This window comes from Passer domesticus, chromosome 6 (genome assembly GCF_036417665.1).
Source record: "Passer domesticus isolate bPasDom1 chromosome 6, bPasDom1.hap1, whole genome shotgun sequence".
NCBI lineage: Eukaryota > Metazoa > Chordata > Aves > Passeriformes > Passeridae > Passer > Passer domesticus.
In genome coordinates, this window is record NC_087479.1 from 44,976,347 (window position 1) to 44,999,206 (window position 22,860).

The following is a 22,860-nucleotide window of genomic DNA, read 5'->3' on the forward strand; positions in this document are numbered from 1 at the left end:
ACAAGTATCATTCATCCTCTCCAGGCAATTCCCCTTTTGCAATCCACCAATTCCTCCTTTGCATTCTGGGAAATTTCCCCTCTCGGAAATGGCACTCTTACTTAAACAATGTCACTTCTGCTTTTCAAGAATTTCCCAGGTGTTTGAGGGAATTTCCTCCTTGCTTTCATGGAATTTCCCTCCTTTTATTTCTAGGCTATCCCCCCTATAGCCTTGTAGGAAATTCCGCCATTGCTTTCTAGAAATTCCCTGAATATTTCCCCCCTATAGCCTTGTAGGAAATTCCGCCATTGCTTTCTAGAAATTCCCTGAATATTTCCCCCCTATAGCCTTGTAGGAAATTCCGCCATTGCTTTCTAGAAATTCCCTGAATATTTCCCCCCTATAGCCTTGTAGGAAATTCCCCCATTGCTTTCTAGAAATTCCCTGAATATTCCCCCCTATAGCCTTGTAGGAAATTCCGCCATTGCTTTCTAGAAATTCCCTGAATATTTCCCCCCATAGCCTTGTAGGAAATTCCACCATTGCTTTCTAGAAATTCCCTGAATATTTCCCCCTTTGCTTTCAAGGACTTGCCCCTAGTTCTCAGATGGAAATTCCTACACTGTCTTACAAAAATTGTCTTGTCCCCTTTGTAATCCACGATACTCGGCTTTCTAGGGTGGTTTCTCCTCTTGATTGCCAGGATTTTTCCTTTTGTTTTGCAGGAATTTCTCCCCAGGTTTTTAGGAAATTTCATCCTTCTGTTCCAGGAAATCCCACAAGCCATAACTGGCTCAGCACCTGAACCCAGGACAGGAGCATTCAGCAGATCCAGCAAAATGTATTTAAGGGCAGGGAACACTGTGAAACCCAAAGAGGAGCCAGGAGAGCCAGGTCAGGGTGGGAGCAAGGGACAAGGCTGACATGGACAAGGTAAAGCTGGAAAGGGCCCGGGTTGGGTGGAGGGACTCTCTGGCAGAGGAACAAGTGGGAAGAACAAGGAGTGGTGCTGGCTGCTGGCTCCAGGGCCAAGCAGCACCTGCAGGGAGGGAGCAGAGGCGTGTTTATTTACTTTCATTCCTCAATGCTGCAATCAGTGCAGAGTGGTTTCAGTTAATAGGTGATTAATTCAATGTATGGGAATTCTCCCATTTTAAACTTCTTTTTTTTTCTTCTTTTTGCAAGCAGGACCCTGCCTGCCTGGAAAGGGGGGGGGGTGGGGGTACCTGTCCTGCACAGCCACAGCCACATCTCCCCAGGTCCTGCTGGCTCAGGGACATGTCCAGGAAGCTAAAAATCAGCCTCATTTAGGTCACCAGCTCCTGCACAGTGGAAGAAGAGCTGAAGATTTCAGGAGAGTCAGTTTTACAAAGAAGTTTTTTAAAGAATCTTGAAGGACAAGGAGAGCTTTCCCTGAACCTCAGCCCTTCACTGCACCAAATTTTCCTCCAAACTTAACCCCACCATACAAACCTGCACCCCCATGCACATCCCTGCAGCCACAAGTCACCCATTTTCCAGGGACAATCCTTGCAGGAAGAAGGGCAAGCTGAAACCTCACAAGTTTTATCAGCAAGGTCTCTTTTGGGGACCCTCCCTGTAAATAAAAAAGCAGCAAGGAACCTTAACCACCTTAAAGAAAAAAAATAAAATAAACCTTTCTCTTTTAATCCACCCAAGGGAAATCCAGAGCAAGAGCAGCACCACAGCACTACACACAGCACAGACATCTATCATTGCCTTTGCACAGATTCCTTCCCAGATACACGGAGAAGTCATTAAGAAAAAAGAAAAGAAAATTATTCACATATGTGAAGTGACAGGTAACAAATCAGCCACAGAACAACTTTTTCAAAGAGAAAAAGGATGCATCAAGGAAGAAGGCCCTCAATATACAGGTTTCACAAAAACCTAACCAAAGAACAGTGAAACAGAGGTGGTTTTCTTTTAAACATTAAAAACAAGGATATTTTAAAAATTAATTTAAATACACATTCAAAACACAAACACCAAGCAGGCGCCTGGAGAATAAAGCAAAAAGAAGGAATGAAAAGTGAATTCAACCAGTTTAATTTCAACACCAAAGTTGGGTGGATCGCACCAAATGGAATAAATAACGGAGAAGATCACACTGGGTTGGTAGATCTCACACTTAAGATCATTCAAACTAGAATTAATTACACAGCCCAAGAGAGCACTGAATGAGGAATTCCTCTGACAAGTGATATTAGCTGGGGCAGTGTCCCTTTGACAGAGCAGGCTGTAGGTGTGGATTTGCCCCCTGCCACCCGCCATGATCCCTACCCAGGGAGCAAACAGGATGTTCTTGTGATGCACGGGACTCACCCCCTCAAGTGCTGGACACACAAAGCTCCCTGCTCAGAGAATGTGAACCCTCTGCCTCTTCCACACCCACTGGCTCCAGTCACACCCAAGGCAAACATCAGAGCACAGCCAGACCTTGTGTTCTCACCTGGCAGGGTGAGCCCACAGGTGCAGCATTTCTACTGCTGCTCCACGAGGTTGGGCAGTGCCAGAACTGGAGCCAGGGCCTCCTTCCACACACCTGGGGGCAGGCTGGGAAAAAATCAGATCAGCTGATCTACACCTGCAGCCACAGCTTTATCACTCTAGGGGTGGGCAGGCTGAAGGAATGTAAGTGGCTTCTTGTGATTTGGTTTTTCCTCCCCACAACCCTGAATAAAAAAAAAAAAAACAAATGAAACTCAAACAAAAAAAAACCCCAAAACAAAACCAAACAACCAAAAAACCCCAAAACAGAACTAAAGAAAACCCCCACAAAAAAAAACATCCCCCCAAAATAACAAACTAATAAAACAAAAATAAACAAACAAAAAAAACCCCACCCCAAAACAAAACAACTTGATCCCAAGTTCCTCTTCCTTCCATGCCTGTAGCCAAGCAGGGAAGCACCTTTGGACATTCATGTGATCCCACAGACATGTTCCCTACAGAGCAGACACCTTATTTCTGCACCTCACCTGGATGTGCCTGTGACACCTAGTTAGGAGGGACATCCCTTTGCTTTAAAACAAAAATAATTACAAAATCAATAGGAACAGTCAGAATTCATTTAAGTCCAACTAGTTTTTAAAAAGGGAGAAAGGAGGACTGAAGGTTTCCAGGCCAAGGAACTTGCCAGAGCCAGCATCCCCCCCGCCCCTGCCTCCAGCAGCAATGAGATAAGCCCCCTTTGTGCAGCATTCACTCTTGACCCGAGGGCAGCAGAGCCAAGGAGGCACTGAGGGGACACAGCTGCCCCTCCAGCTCCTCCTCAGATGGCTGGCAGCTCCAGGTAGAAAGGGAAACTGAGGTGGATGAGGATTGAAGTTATTTCTTTCCCATCTCTCCTCCTCCCCAAGACTGAGGGGAGACTTCTGGGTCTGCAAGCCCAGTCTGTGCTTACCAGTGTCCTTAAGAATGACAATTTAAAACCAAAAACCAGGAAATTAAAGAGGGGGGGGGGGAAGGGGGAATAATTAATATTGTCCGTGGAAGGAGCGGGAGGGGGCAGGTTCCAGACGGCGGCAGAGCAGGGACTCTCTCTCCCCAGTCTGCCCATCTGGGCACCGGGTCCCTTCGCGTCCCTGCGCGAACCCTTTGTGCTGTTGCTGTGACATCGATCGACACGGATGGCGAACACGGGGATGGATCCAGCGCTGCAGAGGGCGGGAGGGCACACACGGCCGCTCCAGGCTAGGCCCGGCGCTTGGGGAGCATGTCCAGCAGGAATTCCGCGATGCCGACGAAGTAGACGACTTGTGCAATGCCGAAGAGAGGAGCAATGACCAGGGCTCGGCAGTAGGCCCCTTTGAAGAAGGCCGTGGGCCCTTCCCTCTGCCAGATCTTCCTGGGGAGAAATGGCACAGACAGGTAAGTGTCCATCCCACCCCTCCACCGTGCCAGGACAGCCCCTGGCCATGCCCTGCCTTTCTGCCTCCCTCCAGAGACTAAACCCAGGTGAGCACTGCTGCCTGGCACAGCCCCCACAGCAAATCAGCCATCACTGCCCAAGGGCTCTGCAAGGGGCCATGCAGAAACCTGCCCCATCCCTGCACCTGGCTAGATGCAGGAGTGGCTGCCTGTGTCCAGAAGGACAGCTGAGACAACCCCATGCCTGCATCAAGAGGTCCCCCAGCTCAAAAGATCCACCCTCAGCATGGGACAGACCAGATGGCGACAGATTCTGGCTACTACTGAAATGCAAAAGCATAAAAGTCCCTTCATGTTTCGAAGCAGCCAGACCATAGTTTAGCAAAGGATCAGAGGGCAATGCAGCTGGGGACAGCCCACTCTGGCAGTGCTCCTGCAGACACTGTGCAGAGCAGTCCCAGGAGGGATATGAGACTCAATACTGTAGGATTTTCCAACAGTGGGGCCTTGGGAGAGACTACAACATTGCCTCCCTTTGCAGAAATAAAATGTCAGTGTTATGACTACTGGGGTTTGAACAGAAGTATTTAAATATAAATGCTACATTTTTCTTGCTCAATATGGAAAGAAGCTCTCTTTTTATAAAAATATATATATACACATCTGCTCATATATCTATGGATATCTCCAGATAGATTGATAAAAGCACAGGGACAGAGGGAACATGAAGCACAGCTGCTGGATGGGTCTAGAAGCTGCACTGCCTGCCTGGCAGTGATGTGGTGCCTCTGCCATGAGGAGTCTTACTTGGTGCAGTCCAGGATCCCCGAGTAGGTGTCCTCATTGACCCCTCTCTGCAAGGACTGCAGCCGCGTTTTGATCACTGGGAGGAAAGACAGGGGAGACACTGGTGAGCACTGGAGGAGCCACCCTGAGAGTAATGTCTTTGAAATGCTCAAAACAAAATTACCAAGAATACAGACCATTTTCATACATTTATCAAGGAAAACAAACCCATTCCTTTACAAATGGATAAAAGAAACACAAAAACCCAACTCCTCCCTCCCTCATTGTGATCAAGGTTTCAAAAGCTGACTGAAGCTTTAAACCTTCCAAATTCAGATATGTCTCTGCAAAGTGGAAACTTATTTTCAAATGCTCATCTCCTTCAAGAAGAGGTATCTAAAACACACGATTCCGCTCCTACATTTCTTCACACCTTGGAGCATGTGCAGTGTTGGGGAGGGAGCAGTAACTTTCTGCTGTTTTTCACAGGAGAGAAACCAAGATGATATTTAAGGCAGATGCTGTGGAGCAGGAGAAAAGGCCACAGATCTGAGGCTTCCTGTTTGTCCCAGACAATTTTAAGTCCACTTGGTCTGAATATTATCGCTCCACATGGAAATGAGAATTTCCTGCCAAGAATATCTGAAATGAATGACACTCTCTTCCTGACATACCTAGTAAGTACTGCAAAACTCTGTGTAAGCTGTGGCACAGCTGAACTCACACCATCAGAGCTGGAGGCAGCGGAGCTGTCCCCTTCTGTATGCTCATGCTGCAAAAAGGCTGGCACAGTCACCCTCCTCCTCACCTGGCCCAGCCTGGGCCTCTGAGTCCTGTCACTTGGCACCAGGCCACCAGCACAGGCTGCTCAGGACTCACCATCACAAGGATTGACAGCCACTGCAGCCGTACTGCCAGCCACACATCCAGAGAGGAAGGACACGTAGAACGGAGCCTTGACATTGGGATCTTTCTGGCCCAGCTTGTTCAGGTTTGCAAACAGCGGGAAGTAAACAATGGAGAATGGGACATCCCTGCAGTGGGGCAGGAAAAAAGGAAGAAAGAACAAGGATGAGCGAAGTCAGCATGGGACACCAACAAACTGAGCAAAGGAAGGGCTGCAAGCATCACACATTGGCAGCACAGCCACGAGCTGAGACTCAGTGGGGTAAAAGTGACTGCACAAAGGAGAACAGGCCCATGGGAGGCACACAGCCCTCTAGGATCAGTGGGCTCCCCCTTTTCTTCAACACTTAAACCAAAGACACCGGCACATTCAGAGGCCAATTGTTTTGACCACTTTTGTTAATTACGAGAGGTTCCATCCTGCCCTCCATGGCCCTGGGTGCTGCTTTAGCTCTACCTTTGTTAAAGCTAGAGGACAGTGACACTGTGAATGCCCAGGCAAAGAGTGCCAGAGCAGACACCGGTCCTTGCATCCAAGGTGCTCTGTGGCCCAGCTCCCACTGCACACCCTGGGGTCTCAGGCTGATGGTTTCACCTTGCCACCACACAAGGATTTCTGTACAGTGTGACAATACAGACCGTGAGGCAGACAAAAACCTTTCACAGAAAGCAGCAGGATTAAATCTTCCAGGAATAAAAAGATATCCTCCCTCACTTCTCCAACCTTCCTTTCTTTAATGTACAAAACTTGTGCATGGAAAACTAACCCAAGCCCACACCCGCTGAGGGCAATGCCTCCTTTGCAGGCTCATCCCCGGGATGGGTGGTGCCTTGGGCCCCAGACTGGGAACGCCGGAGCCCCGTGCTCTAGCCCCAGCCGTCCTACCTTAGCAGCGTGGCTCCCAGGCCCTTGTAGAGTCCGGCGATGCCTTTGCTCCGCAGCAGCTCCCTGGTTATCTGGGTGGCCGTGGGGCGCCGTTCCACGGCCGGCTCGGCCGCCGCCGCCACGGGCGAGGAGGAGAGCTGGGCCTGCGCCGCCATGAGCTTCTTCTGTGCCGCTGGGGAGCAGAGCGCCGGCACCGGTCTGCAGGGGCCCCGCCGCAGCCTCCTGCCGCCCGGTGCCTGCCACACGGAGCCACGGGGGCAGCACAAGGCGCGGACCAAGGCAAGGCGGGTGCCCTGCAAGCTCTTCCCCCCGTCTACCCACGTCCCTCAGCCCGTCGCAGTCTGGCAGCGCTGCCACAGCGCAAGGCTGGCTCTCGGCTGCGCTCTCCCAGCTGCTGGTTTGCCGAGCCTCTCACACACCGTCCCTGCAGTGCAGGAACAGGAGCTGCTGTGGGCAGGCAGGGGACAGTCCCTGCTTCCAGCTGTGGCACTGAGCTGCCAGTATAACAAACAAGATGCTCATAAACGAGACCGCTTCCCAAGTTCTGTTCTTTGACTCCCTCCACTGAGAGCAATCATTAACCTGGGGAGTTTCTCGGTCATGTTTATAAACACACCCTGGTTTCTCAGTCACGTTTATAAACACACACATCCTGGTTTCTCCCACTTTTCCAACTGATGCACTTCGGCCCTTTGGCCAGAAGATGGAGCGCACTTCACTCTGTAAGCAATCCCGGCACACCAAGCTCTCCTGCCACACAGAGAACAGGCTGTTCACAGCATCGGAAACCTCTCCTGAACCCTCAAACCACGGCTTAAATCCTTCCAACATTTTAAAATAATACGCACAAAGAGGATAAGTAAAACCAGTGAAGAGAGAAAAGAAAAAGTAAATCCGTGATTACTCAGGAATGCCACATCAAATGAGAGATTAAAGGACAAATTGGCCCGTTTTCCAGGAAGGGCCATAGAGATGGCATCTAACAGTGTCATGCAGGGCTCCTGGGAAGTGAGGCTGTAGCCCAGACTGACCTCTGGAAGAGACTAAGGAAAGAGCAAGCAGCTCTTTCCCCGGAGTCTCCATGCCAGAGTCTGGTCTCTGTTCTCACCAGAAACACTCCAGTGTTTCAGCCAAAAGGCTCACACTCCCTCCTGCCTCTGCCTGCCAGCTCATGCCCACAGTCCCAAGAGCCTGATCCCAAATCTCATTCAAATTCAGTGCTCTGGGAGAATTTTATTTACTGTTTCAACCAAGACAACTGCTGTTTTTGTCAGGGAGAAAAAAAGAGTACAAGGGGAGACAAGTCATCTGAAAATAACACATCCCCTTGGGAAGCTGTTAGGGAGGTGCTACGGGGGGGTAGAACAGAGAAAAAACAGACATCAGAAAACATGGAGATGGAGGAAGCAGCACAGGAAAGGCACTGGAGGATGTTAATCCCTTCTTAGGTGCACAGGATCTACCAGGTTTGAGTCACCCACAAGCTGACCACCCAATCATCTCTCCTGTCTCTCCATCCACCAACAGCATTTGCTATTTTGCTTGCCAGGCCTATTGCTCTGAGCAAAAAACCCACCACCTTTTGTAACTGCAAGGGCCCCTGCAAAGCCAGCTGAGCAAAGTGTGGGGGGAAGTAAGCTGGGAAGAGGAGGAGAAATTTCTGCTGCATCTGTGGTATCTCTGATGTGGGAGAGCAGGGGGAGGGAAAAGGGTTTTCTCCTCTCATCCTCTCAGCTCCACCCTGAAAGCCCAGTCCCAGCTCCTTTCCCTCTCCCTGCTGAGGGCACAGGGAAGAACAAGTGCACGTACCAATGCGTCCTGCGTCCTGCAGCTGGATTTTGAGCATCTCCATGGGAGTGGTGACAATCACCTGGCAGGTACCTGCACCACAGCCTGCCAGCATCTCCCTCAGCAGTGTCAGCTTTTTCCTGCCCAAAGAAAAGAGAGAGTCCATCAGAGGAGGTGGCCTGGAATAACACTTGGGCAGCTGGGTACAAAGCTTGGGGCACATCTCTGACCCTGGGGATTACAGGAAAGGCAGCCAAGGGGCAGCAGAACCTGCCAGGCCTGACAGTTCAGCACAGCCCTGGCTTGGCATCTCTGCCAGCACCACCTGACCTGCAGAACAGACTCATTTTGTCCCCAGAAACAGAACATTCAGAAAAGCCACGAGCCCCACCAGAACAGCCCCAGACAGGAGCACAGAGCCCCCTCCGCCCACAGCCAGAGCACTGCAGCTCTCTTCCAGCCTGATGGGGCCCCTGGTCAGGGCACAGCTTTCAGAAAGGGTATCACTTCAGAGGGCAGCAGAGGACCTGAGCATTAAGGGGGATAAGCAGCTTTCCTCCTGCCAGCCTAGTCCTTTAAAAATTGTCAACAAAAACAGACCACAGGACAAGGAGCAAGGAGGTAAAATATTCTACTTGCCGCTTTGGAGTTCTCTGAGAAAAGCAAAGTAAATAAACAGTGAATATGAATCAGGGAGGCAGTTCCTCTGTGTTAGGAGCTGTTTCATGTTACCAGGTTTTCCAAACCTGAACAAATAGCCTTTGCAATAAACTGGTCCTCCCTGAGAGACAAGGGATGGGATGGACCTCCAGCAGTGAAGATTTGTGCATTGTTTGCACTACAGAGCAGGGACTATCAGCAACATGTTCTCAGTTAAGACTAAAAAAAGGAACTCAGGATGTAAAACCTCATAAAATTTTCAGAAAGTGATATGTTTTTGCCCTGTAAAAAAACCTCATGCCTTGGCACCAGAAAACACAGACTTGATTAAAAAGTACACCTGACCTGCTCTTTTCTATAAGGGTTTAAAAAAGAAGTGTGTATAAATCTCACAGCCAGAGAGAAACAGCCTCCTCTTTTTTCTGTTTTAAATGCAAGTACCATTTTTACCTCCCCCAGCCCTACTCTGCAGCAATACCTCATCTGAACCTGCTCAGGGCACATCCCCACACTGTGGAAGAAGCAGTCCCACTGTGATATTCCCCATTCCCTTGCACAGCCCAGGCACACTCCCTTGCCAGGGGTTTCACAAGCACACCCACAGCACAGCTGTGGGGCAGTGAGCCAGCAAAGCGGTTTCATTGCCAGCCCTACAGGAAAGGGAGGGCAGATGCACAGTAATAATCCTGCTGGCCCACCACGTAAGCTGGGCTGATTTCTCCACCTCTCATCTTCTCCGGGGAGGATATGAGAGCAGGGGATTAAAGGCACAGAGCCACAACAGAGATTACCAGTGACTAAATATAGAGCTCTCCTATAAGGCTGAAAGAAGGAATATTTCAGTCTCCCCTTTCCAAATTTCCCCACAGATAAAGAGCTGCAAAGAACAGTCCCTCCCACAGAGTTACCCACACTGGTGCTGAAGCGTGCACAGCAGGCTTTCCTGGAGGTGTGGGGGGACGAGGGTGTGCAAATCCAGAGGTTCCCACTGCTACTGCCACTTGGAGGTGGCCAACTTGTGCCTTTTGGGTGGCCTGAAGCACAGCACCAGTCTCTGAGTGGCTCGATACAGTCAGCAGCAAGGCTGCACAATCCCCAGCCTGGCTGTGGGAGGGAGCAAACCACCCAAAGGAGCTGGCTGCCAGAATCTCTCTTTGGCACTGCAGAGCATCTCCCACTTTAGCAAGAGCCCTGGAGTATCCCTGGAGTACATATTTTCTGGCTTTCATCCAGGGTGACTGCTTTGATAACCAGTTCAAAAAGATCAGGAAGATTTGGCCTACATATTCATCTTGGACCATTATCCCAGCCAACTAAAGTCAGCCATGACTTGACTGAACTCCATGGAGCTATGCCAGTATGGCCCAAGGAAGGATTTACACATGTGGGTGTATTTTAGAAAAGTCAAACAGGTACATCAAAAGCATCTAGAACAAGGAGTTTCAGCTTTTGGTTCGCACATCCTGGGAATTGGGGAGAGTCCAAGAAAAGAAGTAGCTTAAGATAAGCAAATCTTTTGACAGGAGGTTTAAAAGCTGCCATACAGGGGTCAAACTGCCTTTGCAAAACCTCACCAGTCTGCACATAAAAGGAAAGTTTGAAAACTGTTCATCTCTAGACAACAAAGGAGTTTAAATATTTAAGGCACCACTGGCCTTATCCTCAGTGGTTTAAAAAGCAGCACATCTCAACTAACTTCAAAAGCTGCAACACCAGCAAAGATCTGGTCCTACAAATGCAGAAACCATCTTTTATCACAGCAAGAGAGTGTTAAATATAACATATACACAATAGCCTCAAACTCTGCACTGGCAGAAATCAGGTGTTCTACATTTTTTACTGACATACTATTAATTTGTGACAAGTCAAAATGTCAAATGGGAAGGGGAGGAGATACATGCTTGATTTAAATTAGAGTTTCAAACTAGAGCTGAAAATAAAGTCTAAAAAGAGGAACTAGAGGTTTATGGAAGGCTTTTGGGGAGCAATCAGTTCAAAGTTAGGATCTCTGAGAGCATTGATATATTGATGTCACATGGGAGTAGTGTGGGATTTTTTCAAGTTTCTCAGAATCTTGACTATGTGGGAATTTACTGTGTTTGGGCAGGGACCAGAACCAGCCATTCCGGAATCAGGATGACAACATTTCCAGAGAGGAAATATCTGAGCTAAAGAAACATGCATCCAAAGCAATCCATTTCTATTTCCTACCCAAAAGGCTCCTGTCCCCATCTTGGACATCACCTTTCTCACTCATAAAATAACCTCTGCTTCTGTCTGTCGGCCCAAGAGGTTGCAGAAAGCTCCCCAGGAGTTTCAAAGCAGACAGAGCCAGTTCCTTTCAAACAATTTAAATAGTGGGTCTTTGATATGGATTAGAAGACCAGCACACAGGAGTTGTCCTTCAAAGAAAGAGCACCCTCTCTGCCACAGTCACAGGGGATGTGAACACAAACTGCCCTTTAATCCAACCCCTGATTTTCCAAGGGGCCACCAGCTATTGCAACTGCACTTCAGAAGAGCTGGGACTATGATGCTGGAAATGTAAAAGCAAAACAGTTCCCACTACAAGCTCCCTCTCACTTCTAGCGCCAGCTCAAAAATGCCTCAGACAAGCCAAATAAAGTACTGATGTGAAACAGATACATCTCAAAGTAACACTGCCAGATTAAATGTTGATCTGGAAGTCATTATTCCAGGAATGTGCAGGAGCTCTGTGTTGCATGTTTGGACTAAGTCAAGAGGAGGCTGACTCTGTACCTGCATCAGGTTTGCCCTGGCAGGAAATTCCAAGTGTTTTGTTCCAATGTGAACATTTGTGGAAGTGAACAATGGACAGGGTAACACGACTGAGCATGTTGAACACAGACATAACCCACGTTTCATCCCAAGACATGTGCCTGGAATGATGACAAGGACAATGCTCCTCCCATGGGTGCCTTCTGTGATTAAACAGCACATCCCTATCTTCCTCCAGATGAACAGCTGAAAGTGCATTTACTTTTTGGCTGACCTTTGATGTCAACAGCTTCAACCCACTGCAACTGCCTGGCCTCTGTGTGCTAAATAAAAGAGCTCTCCCCACACAGCTGTTCCTGGATTGGCACAGTGACATTATCAGCTCCTGTCTCCTTCTCAAGGGGAAGGGAGAGATTTCCCCACTTCCAAGTCTCAGTGAGTTAAAAAGAAGTGTCTGAGTATCCTGTGGATAACTGCAGGAGAGGCTGCCTGGGCACACAAGTGCCAAGACCAAGGACAGTGTGTGCAGAGTGCTAAAACAGCTCAGCACCAGGGCTAGCAGCAGCACTCCTTCTTCCTAAATTGAGAGCCTCACTTTACAGCCTGACTAAGAGTATTCTGCAGCTCAAGGATCATCCAAGCCATGCAATTGATACTTAAACTCATGCCACAGAAGAGACGGTCCAAGTATTCTAGGAGAGCCTGAAAGAAAGCAGATGGAAAGTGCCCTGGGGAGATGTATCAGCTGGGAAGGCAATGAACAACAAGCCCCAGTCTCCACAACTGCGTAAGACTGAAGGAAAAATACCTTGCTTGTCCCAGGATTACCAGCTGGCTATTTCTCTTCCCTATGCAAAGATACAAGACAAGAGGAAGCAGAATAGAAGAAAATTTTCTAGCATCAGCAGAGGCAGAATTAAGTCTGTCATGCTGGTCTTCCTAGGAATCCAAGCTGCTAAGACAGCAGATTGCCAGCCTTTGCTTCAGAACAGCAAACAAAATAAAGGTCAAGATTAAAGAGGACAGGATAAGTAAGGGAACAACACCTTGGAGAAGAGCAGCAGGAAACTCCTCCAGGGACACTGGAAAGTTTTTATGAGCAACAAATTGCTTATGTAAGAAGGCATGAGACACTTTTTACTGCAGCCAAGGCAGAATATTTAACCAAGAACCTGAAAAATGAACAAAACTTGGCAAACACATGCCCAACAAAACAGCTATCTGGCACTCCACACTTTGGAGATAAACACAAAATCTTGTAGGACATTTTAAAGGAACTGGTTTTATGAAGTGTTTAACATCCAGATTCAAAGATAATATAAGAAGCAGGCAATATTTAAATCAATCAAAGAGGCCTCAAACATTGAGCACCCAATAATCAACGATGTACTTTAAATGCTGGTTGCTATCAGTCTAAATTGCCTTCTCAGCTTCATAGCCAAGTGCTTTATAGTCAAGCACTTCACTTAGCCCTGGTGACTCCTCACATCCTCTGCTCTGGACAATGAAGCCACTCCTATTTTAACAGCAGCCATGAGACTGAGTCTCTCAACACATGCAGCCTCAAAAAGCCAGAGTTAAAAAAATCCCCATCTGTTTCCAGCAGCCTGAAGACCTGGGGCATCTCCTCTCTCCACATTCTGCCTTCCCCAGCCTAGTGAAAACTCTTCCCCACAGAGTGACACAGGAACAAAGGCCTGCCTGGAGACTCTTCTGTGGGCCATCTTCTTCTCCTGGGAACTGCAGAGGCTCTTAGGTCAAAATCATCACAGGAAATTACTTGACCCTTATCACCTTTATCAGTCATGGTCATGGGGTGCCCTTCAGGTTTTCAGCATCTTGGTCTCCCTCCTCTCCTCCACAGCATAGCAAGCATGTTTTCAGCACCCACACAACTCACTCAGGCCTCCCTCATTCCTAAATGATCAGGATAGCTTGGAAGGACCAACTCAGTTTTGTTTCTTGAGAAAACAAAAAGGCTGTAGCTCTAGGCTGTCATAATGGCCTTGACATCAAAATAGAAACTGGCGAAGAAGCAGAAATGACATCCCCCAGCCTGTAAGCACACATGCTCCCTGCACCAAAAGGAGGGGAAAAGCATGGTACAGGCAGGAGTGCCTCCCTGAGTTAGCCTCAGGCTGGAGAGGGCTGCAGGAACACACAGCTGCACACACAGGCCTCAGAGAGCTGCACCAACAAGGGCATGAGATCCCTTGGGAGGACCTGCTGCCCCAGTGCTCTGCCCCCAGCAGTGTCCAAGAGCAGAGCCAGGGAAAAGGGAGTCTAGCACAAACCTGTAGTGATAACATCCCTAAAATACTCTTCCAGCAATGCGCAGTCAGGAGCTTCCTACACCACAGGTGCTGTTTTCAGTCTGGCCTTTCAAAAATAGGCTTTATGCCACTTTTTTATCCTAGCAGTTTAAAAGCAATTTCAACACTAAGTTTTTCAAAGGATAAAAATAAATACGTTAATGCACACTGAAAGCTGTTGTTTAACTTGAGGCTACTTTGAGTCATGCTGGATTTGCCACACTCTCTGTGGTCCACACATGCTTCCTCCTCTTGCACATTGAGGTCTATTTTAATACCACATATTTTAATCAGCAAATACTGGTAGAACATGCATATTTTATAAGAAAATTATTGCCAACTCGTGCAACATATTTCAAGCAAGAAAAGTGCTAGATGCTTAGCACAAAGGCATTCAATATAAACAGGTCTAGAATACTTCTGCAGCTTTGAGTCAAAGAATCCTTTGGGATACTTGACCAAAGGGCACAGCATCTATGAAAATACACAGCAGACAGACTGGCTTGTGCAAAAGGACTTTGATGGAGCTGAACCAAGATCTTGCTGATCCAGCCTTACATTGATCCTAACCCCCTCACTGTGCTTTGCCCAAAGTAACACCTTGACTCATGCAATTACACATCAAGAAATGAAACCACATTCATGTGCCAGGCAGCTCCAGGCTTCACCTCTCTAACCCCAAGCTAGTTTGTTCTTCATAACTAGGCTTTGGCTGGAACTGTGAAATAGGTGGCCCAGCCTTGTGATGAGCTAGCAGGTATGCACCCTGTTGGGTCATGGGTAGGAGAGGCCTTTAAATTCCAGCACTGCTAATCCTGCCCCATCTTACCAAGGAAACTGGGGAGGATAGGACAGAAGCATCCCAAGGAAGAAAACGGAAAGATTCCATATTCATAGCCTGTACCAGCTACAGCAAACCTGCAAGGCATTTTTCTTCCCATCATATTTTGGGGTGACATTTCTAGGTAGAAATACCTTAAATCATCTATCACAGTAGTATCAAGGCTATGCCTCTCTGTCCAGCTCATGCTGGCTACCCTCAAGAGCACAGCTGACCAGATTTCACTCATCCAAGCCCCCCATGGTGATTAAATGACATGAGTGACTCTGACTCCACATGCTGCCTAGCTCTTGTCACCTAACTGTGGCCCAACATCTCTTTTCTCTAAAATAATTAAAATGCTCTGTGTTGAGACACAAAGACCTCCCACTACCTGGGTGGGAGCATGATACCACCTGCTCTAGGTCACTGTAGTGCCTGACCCATCAGTATGTAAGATTTAGGAGAACAGGGTGTCTTGCTCTTGGAAAAATTCTCTAGCTCCTTTATTCTGAATTAAGTGCCACATATCATCTATGTCATGTGTGCACCAGTCAGTGACTCAAAAGTCAAACTGGAAGAGATCTGAGTGAAAACCTCAGCTGCTTGTGGAAACAGCTGTACCCCACTTACCCAAAGACCTGTTCAAAGCTGGACTCAGCACTGAGGCAGACACACACACTTGTCCTCTCAGGAAGCCTTTACCTCTCGTGGTGCAGGACAATGACTGACTGGCATGTCCCCTTTTAATGGCTGAAACATCACAGCAGTGATTGCTCTCCCAGAATGCCAAATACATTGCAGTGCTAGCCTGATGTCTTCCATGGAACCATTTCCTTAGTGGCAGTACAACGTGTAGTAGCTTTGGCACCTTTTTGGGCCTGTTCAAGCTACTAAGCCCCCAGTTTGTAGGTGGTGGCAAAGAGCTGTGCTGCTGTTTACTGCAGTACACCAAGGTGTGCTGGGCTGTCTGCTGCAGGGATGAGACACACCACTTGGTAGAGGACATCATTACCTCCCACTGTCTGAGCAGAGCACAGAAGAGACACTATTCAAAGACTTGAGTCAGAAAATCACGAAGAGCTGTGAGCCGATGAGTCACACAGACATATGTTAGCTGCTACTTTAAAGGACTCCAGAACAAAAGGAAAAAAAAAGAAAAAGAAAAGGTACAAGAAAAAAATGGATTCTCAATCTGTGTCAGTCCACAATCTCCACTAAAGTTGTTGAGACACTGATTTGCAGCAGCCAAGACTGACGTGATATGTTTTGGGAAGTTGTTAAGCCCAGTAATTGTGCTGGAGCTTTGCATTTTCACTGAGGCCCCACCTCATAACTGATGGGAATTGCTGGGATCATATCCCAAACAGGCTGTCATTTTAGCTACTGTCACTGAGGACTGGAGACAATGCCCTTGTCTGCCTCTGGGGAAAGGCCTCTCTCTGATGGGAGACACAACTATTTCCCATGCAATTTGGAAAACATCTTGGTGAAAGCAGCATTAAATATTCAAGATCCAGCTCCTCTCAACTGCTCCAGCTTATGCCTTTTCCTCACATTTAATTCACATGAACCAAACTCCACTTGCAAGCTGAACCGGTCATTTTATTCCTTCAGCATTTATTTGAAGGTCAGCTGCTGCAAGTGCCCTTAGTCAATTCAGATTTACCACCCCTCTTAAAACAATTTTCAAGGTACAAAAAGAGAAGAGAGGTGCTAAGTTTAGGGTCTAGAGAACTTGATTTGATACCTTTCCAAGCCAGAAGGAGCATAAGAGGATCCAATAGGATGCTGAGGACAAGAGTCCTTCCAGCAGCTGTTTGAGCAATGATCAGTGACATTGGGTTCCTCTAAAATACTTAGACTACACATTCTGGATCTGCTAACCTTGGCTTAAATCTGGGACTATTTTTAGAAGCTCGAATAAAGAGCAGTCATCCAGTGGAGTGCTTAATGCTTCCCATTTTAGACATTGCATCCTTAGCCTGAACGTAATCACCAGCTGAGCTGTTCAAGGTCAACTCATATTTCAGTCATTGCACTATCCCATTGCACCTTTTCCTGATGTCTCACCAGACGTGTTGCAAGAGTCGGTGTCTTTTAAGCTGACTGCAGAAGGTCAATTCCCTACTCACCCATCCTTGGAGAGGTGATGCCGGAAGAAGTCATTGGCTGCCAGTTTGATAGCCTTTTCTGGTGTCACTAGAGTCAGGTTCACTGCAGCCCCTGGGCAAGGAAGAGAGAAAAAGGCAATTGGATAATGAGAATAATGGAATTGTTAACTGGATCTTTCAGGAATGTAAGTTATGCACAAAACTACAGACAGAAGCAGGAGAGCTCCCAGTGCACCAGAGGGATTTATACAAAATACAAAACACCACTGAAAATTAACAAGTGTTTCTGCCTCCCAACACCTTGGGTTTGTGAAAACATCCCCAGATGTGTTTCTACTTCATTTGCCATATGTATTTTGTAATTTCTTCAGCTTCACTACTACCTCCCACCATGTATACATGCATCCTTGTCTCTCATCCAAGGATGCACTCCTATGAATTCAGAAGGATGTAGATCAAACGTTCAGAAAATGAGTACAAGATGGTTTAACAACTACTCCCAACTCCTTTGCAAATATTTTGTGATCCTGAGAAGCAAAAGACCTCCTGCCCCGCCTCCTCAGTGGATCCCTTCCCTGCTTCCTCCCCAAAAAACACCTGAGCAGCTTGAATCCTAAGCAGCTCAGAAAAGGCAGAGCCATTGAAAGACCTGGAGGCTGGCTGAAGTCACCTGGCTCATCTGCACAGAACCAGCTCTAGACCAGCCCTTAGGGAAACGTGGCTTCCCCTGTGTGTCACCACTGGGTGTCACCCCCAGAACAGCCACCGCTGAAATGGCTTTTTGCCCACCACAAGCTGCAGCACACAGAAATTCCCCTCTGAGCTCCATGGCAAGGCTTGCTGGGGGACCTGGGATGTAAACAAGCCTTGGCTCCCTGCATCCCCCACCCGCTGGAGTGCCCTTTTGTCAGGAGCACCAAACAGCAAATCCCTGTATTGTGCCTGTCACAATGAAAGGCCTGCATGGCCTGGCTGGCTGCTGTGGACCTGAACACTGGTATTAGTGCAACATTAGTGCAACACAGTGGCTGGGAGCAGCTCTCGAGCTGCCCTGGGGGAATGGGGTGAGGGAAGGGCCAGTCACTTCCCAGCAGAGTGAGGTTTGCACCATTAGATTAACAGTCCAGAACATTCTCCTCCATTTAAATCCCAAGGCTCAAGAAGTCCTCCAGTGGATATCCTCAGGCTCTCCTTACCTGCACTGAAATGTCCTGAGCTCCAAGCCCTCCAAAGGAGCTACACTTGAGACTGGTTAATGGCCTAGAATACCTTTGTAAGAACAAACACAAATACAGGCATTTATGTTTGTCTTTGAGATTTAAACAATTTATCCCAAAGATTCATATTCCAAAGGGAAGCAGCCAGAGAAACCTGTACCCCCACTAGGCTCCAAAGACCTGGTGGGGCTCAGTTTCAGGATCTTTGAACCCAAGTAGACAGGAGCTATAAGGGATAAACACACCTAAAGTCAGCTCAATCCTTTATTCCTTGGGATGGACTCCCCTCCCTTCAAGAATTGAAAGACATAAGTTTAGGGGACTTTCCTCTGATTAGGAAGCAAAGTCACAATGGGACTTCTGGGACCACTACAACAGGAATGGAACACAGGAATCCTTGGCTCCACATCCTCTGCTCAGAAGACACACCTTCACCATTCAGAAAATTGCAGCAAGAAAAAACAGCCTTTGCTGCACAGGGCTGGGCAGCACAATATATCTTCTCCCCTTGCAACTCCCATGTTCAGGTTTTGCAGAAAACACAGAGTAGCACTGCCTCATAGCAAGCCAAAGCAATGCATTCATTCCACCCTTGTCATTTGTTTCATCCAACAAATGCCATCATCTTTCACAGTACACAAACCAACTCAGCAGGGAGCAGAGCAGGCCTCTCACACTTCTGGTTCTTTGCAAACTTTTAAGGGCACTGGTGACTGTGCTGCTTCAGTTTGATATTCTTCCTACACACCATGGCTCTTGCCATGGCTCTTGCACACAAAGAGAAGCCACACAGAAATGACCTTCACACTCCACACCCACCTTTTAATGCCAATCATATCAGGATATACAAAGCAAACCCACACAGCCTAATTTTAAGTGGAAGTGGCTACCCATGAAGTGTTTCCTCAAATGCCAAGTTGAAGACAACTTCAACGACACTCCCAATGGCTATGAAGTGTAACACCTGTACACTGACACAACATGAATAACCCTTTCATTGGAAAAACAAGAAGAGAAAGGAAAAAAAGCATAAACCTGCTACTCTTAACAGCAGTGCAAAGGGTTCACTGAAAGAAAGCAAACAAACTCCAAACCATCAAGCAAGAAAGGTACACAAGAAGTACACTTCCACCCTCTGACCTCCTTCAGGGACCAAGAGGATTTCACAGAAGTTTCTCTTCAATTGCAAATAAAGCAGAAGGTAAAAACACGCAACATACACGAAAAAAATTAATGAACCTGAGTTTTCTCCTACATCTTTGATATTTTCAGTAAAGCTGCTTAGCAGAGAATGGATAATCCCTGTCCTGAATAATCCATAACAGCTTCAATTTACGGGAGGAGGAGATATTAGATACTCCAGCTGCTGGCTGTATGCTTTCCACAGCATCTTCTTTTTGTAAAATCTCCTCAATTCTGCCCACACCAATGGGTACTTCCCTAACTAAAGCCAACCTTGGCCTACAGGCAATACTACATATACCACAAGCAAAGACAGACAAACAGAATGGAAAAATAAACAGGAATCATTAAAAAACCACAGCCTTTTGCAAATAAGTAATGAAGCACTACAAAGAACAAAATCAACCAGGGCAAATCTAGTTGTTTGCCAACTAAACTTGTAGGTGCCCTCTTCTCACCAAGCCTTGTTTTTTTATTAAAACACATTTCTCACAGGAGCCCTTATACACCACCAGCAGCCTACATAACAGGGGGATTGAGTCATTCCCAGTGCAGCACTGGGAGGTATTATTAGCAGAGGCCAGGGAAGGCTGCCACACTACTGCAGCTGAAGTGCAGCTACCCTCCAAATGTCACCAACAGCAAAGGCAACTTCCTCAGCTTGATTTGGGCCGTTGGCTTCTGCCAACTGGGCTAAACACTTGGTCTGCAAACAGCCCTGGGATTGCTCAGAACATGTGCTGGGATCTTTAGGTGGCTTCTGCCTGGACTGCAGTAGGAAGCTGAGGGAGCATCTCCCCAAGATCCCCTATCACTGATGCCCATGGGGACCAGGAGCCCACAGGCACTATGGAGTCATTCACTTGGCATCATATTTAAAGGCAGCACACCATCAATTCCTTGAGAACAGACAGGGCTAGACAGCACCATCCAGTATCCAGGCACTGCTGCTATACAGATGTTATGGGAAAAAAACACGAGGTAACTCCTCTTCTTCCTGTCCCAAACAAATTCAATAATTCCTGTAAATTCTGGGAAAGAGCTTGAGAGAAATATTGGGATTGCCTTATACATCACACAGTTTGTTATGGGCTACTCATAGAAAGCAAACACTGTTTGCCCACATAAATATCTTAAGAGGTGAGTTGCAGAAAAGCACCCTACAAACACAAGTGACTCTCCTGTCTGCACTGAGGAGATCTGATTCGCACACGAAGAAGTTCTAAAGTCACACTACAGGAATGGCTGTGCCCAAACAAACCCTTTCTGTCCTCTGACAGAGGCCAAAGGATCTGCAGGGACAACTGACATGCTTGTGACTCTTCCATGGGGAGCAGCAGCTGCTACTTTAGCACATTAACATATAATCCTCCCAATTTCAGCTTAAAGCCTGCAAATAAGAGCTTGTGAGTCATTCAGCAAATTCTGCTGGGGAACTAGGACAGCTGGAGGCAGCAGAAACCAATCCCACCACCTGATTTCCCTCTTTCTCTGTCTGCAATGCTCAGATATATTTTTACTTTCTTTCCAGAAAAGTACTCACACAATCTTCATAGATCTTGGACATATTTTACCCACCAACCCTCTCCCTGAGAGGGAGGGAAGGGCTGCTCATGTCAGCTCACAGAACCGAAGCACAGAGAGCAGGATTGCTGCTCTTGGGAGTACTCACATTTGCACCATGGCCATGCTGAAGTATCTAATTTTCGGGAAGGAGCTGGAGCTATTCAAAAAAGGCCTCACCAACCCAGCTTTTTAATAGTCAGAAGCAATTCAAGCAACTGTCAGCACCCTGAACAGAGTTAGAGACATGGACCAAGCTGACCAGACTTGGGAAAGGTTGGGAAAAGAAAGAGTATGCATAACCCTCTGCACCCTTCTGCTTGGGGATGACAAGTGGCCTGGAGATCCACATCCTTTCTACCACTCTAAGCCTTAAAGGACTAGGCTATCTCTCCCAAAAGTCCTGATTCTCACAAAAACTCTTGGTCCTACAGTCTCTCCTGTAAGTTTCCCCAAACAGCTTCTTCCTTCTGCCTCCTGCCAAGCAGCCTGCCAGGGCACATTTACAGCCAAAGTTAACACAAGCTCCAAATCCTGACTAGGAACACAGCAGCAGCCAGATTCTGGAAAAAATCAAAGGGGAACACGTCACTGCTAGCACTGAAGATGGAGCTTGCCAGGGTTCCTTGAGGTTATTTGTCTTGCTGCCTGCTCCCAGGAAAGCTGATGCAAAGCAGCCAATCCACCCCTGCCATCCACCACACTCCCCTGAAACGCCCACCAGGAAGTTGGGCAAGAGTGAACACTGAACATCCAGTGCCTGCTCCTGGGCTGGCCAGCCACAATGCCTGTGTTTCCTTAGGAGCAGGGAAGAAGCAGCACACTACACATGCCAAGAGCAAGGCGCCAGCATCTCTGGACTTCTGCTTGAAAAAACAAAGAGCAAGGACTCAACTTAATCACAGCAGCATAACTGTAATCAGGCTTTATCAGGGACTGAGTGCCACAAAGAATGCTATCTGAGCACCCCAGATAAAAACTGCATATGCAGGCAGGTGACTATCAGGACACAAAATGAACCAGAGCTCAGGGTCAATGAAGCCAGCTGGAGTGTGCTGCAAGCCAAAGAGGTATTCCATGTTTTCCTCTGCTACAAGTGAAGTCAGGATTTGGCCTGCTGGCCTCCTCTCCTCAAAATCTTTAAAAACTTACAGGGATTTTGTGTTTAAACTATAAAAAGCATAATATCAGCTGAGGAACTCACTGCTGTAATAGACAGCCTGAGCCAAGGAGTCAAGAGATTTCTAGCAGGTCAGCACACAACAACCAACCAGCTGAAGCTCCACTCTGAGCCAACCTCTGATTTTCTTCCCATCCCAAGGGAGTTTTTTTGGAGTGGAGGGCAGGTTATTTTAATTTTTTTTAATTGCAGCTTGTCTTAATGCTTGAACAAGGCACTTGGGCATGCTTGAGACAGCAGGCCTGACCATGCTGGTGGAAGGTTGTGACATAAATTCAATCATTAACCATAGAACTTCAAGAGCTGGTTTGCTACTACCCCTCTGTCAAAAGTTACCGTGCCCAAGCTGGGAAACATAATATACAGTCCTGAAATTAAGTCCAGCAGCTTCACTTAAACTGCCAGTAAAGATGAACTTAACTAAGTGGTAAGGTTGAACACCAAAACAGTCATGAGGAGGACTCAAGTCCTCAGTGGTAGGTATCTGAATAGACATCTGCATGGAAGAGTTTATTTTAGAAACAGCTGCACTGTTCAACCTCCTAGGATATTGCCAAGTTATTGCTTTATATGCCAGAGAACTGAGCTTTTCCTCCTACTTACGCACCAGTGCTTCCAACGCAAAAGCTGTGCTGTGCCTGAGTCAGCTGCACTTACCTCGGTACATGCCAAAGTAGCCTTCCGACCGAATTGTTTTAATGAGGCAGTCAGACCTGCAAACACAACAGAGGCAGATGAGCCACAGGACCTCAAAGGTGGCTGAGTGCAGAGAAAAACAAAGCAAATTTCTTGGAGTGGTTTCCATTTACATTCATAAAATGTAAAGGTTCC

The 22,860-nt window shown here is 47.4% G+C and overlaps 1 protein-coding gene across 5 annotated transcripts in view; it reads right to left on the reverse strand.

Moving 5' to 3' along the window:
- Positions 1-2,036: 2,036 nt before the first annotated feature.
- SLC25A22 (solute carrier family 25 member 22) overlaps positions 2,037-22,860 on the reverse strand; it is a 51,330-nt gene continuing 30,506 nt past the window's right edge. For 4 of the 5 annotated variants that reach the window (XM_064425119.1, XM_064425122.1, XM_064425120.1 and 1 more), the window contains exons 4-10: positions 22,687-22,742; positions 16,909-16,999; positions 8,264-8,382; positions 6,455-6,626; positions 5,542-5,696; positions 4,684-4,759; positions 2,037-3,853 (exon numbers count right to left, since the gene is read on the reverse strand). In XM_064425119.1, coding sequence (XP_064281189.1) covers positions 3,700-3,853; positions 4,684-4,759; positions 5,542-5,696; positions 6,455-6,626; positions 8,264-8,382; positions 16,909-16,999; positions 22,687-22,742 — 823 coding nt within the window. In that variant the 3' untranslated portion in view covers positions 2,037-3,699. Of the gene's footprint in view, positions 3,854-4,683; positions 4,760-5,541; positions 5,697-6,454; positions 6,627-8,263; positions 8,383-16,908; positions 17,000-18,083; positions 18,106-22,686; positions 22,743-22,860 lie in introns of those variants that run through there. The other variant, XM_064425123.1, reaches the window with a different exon arrangement.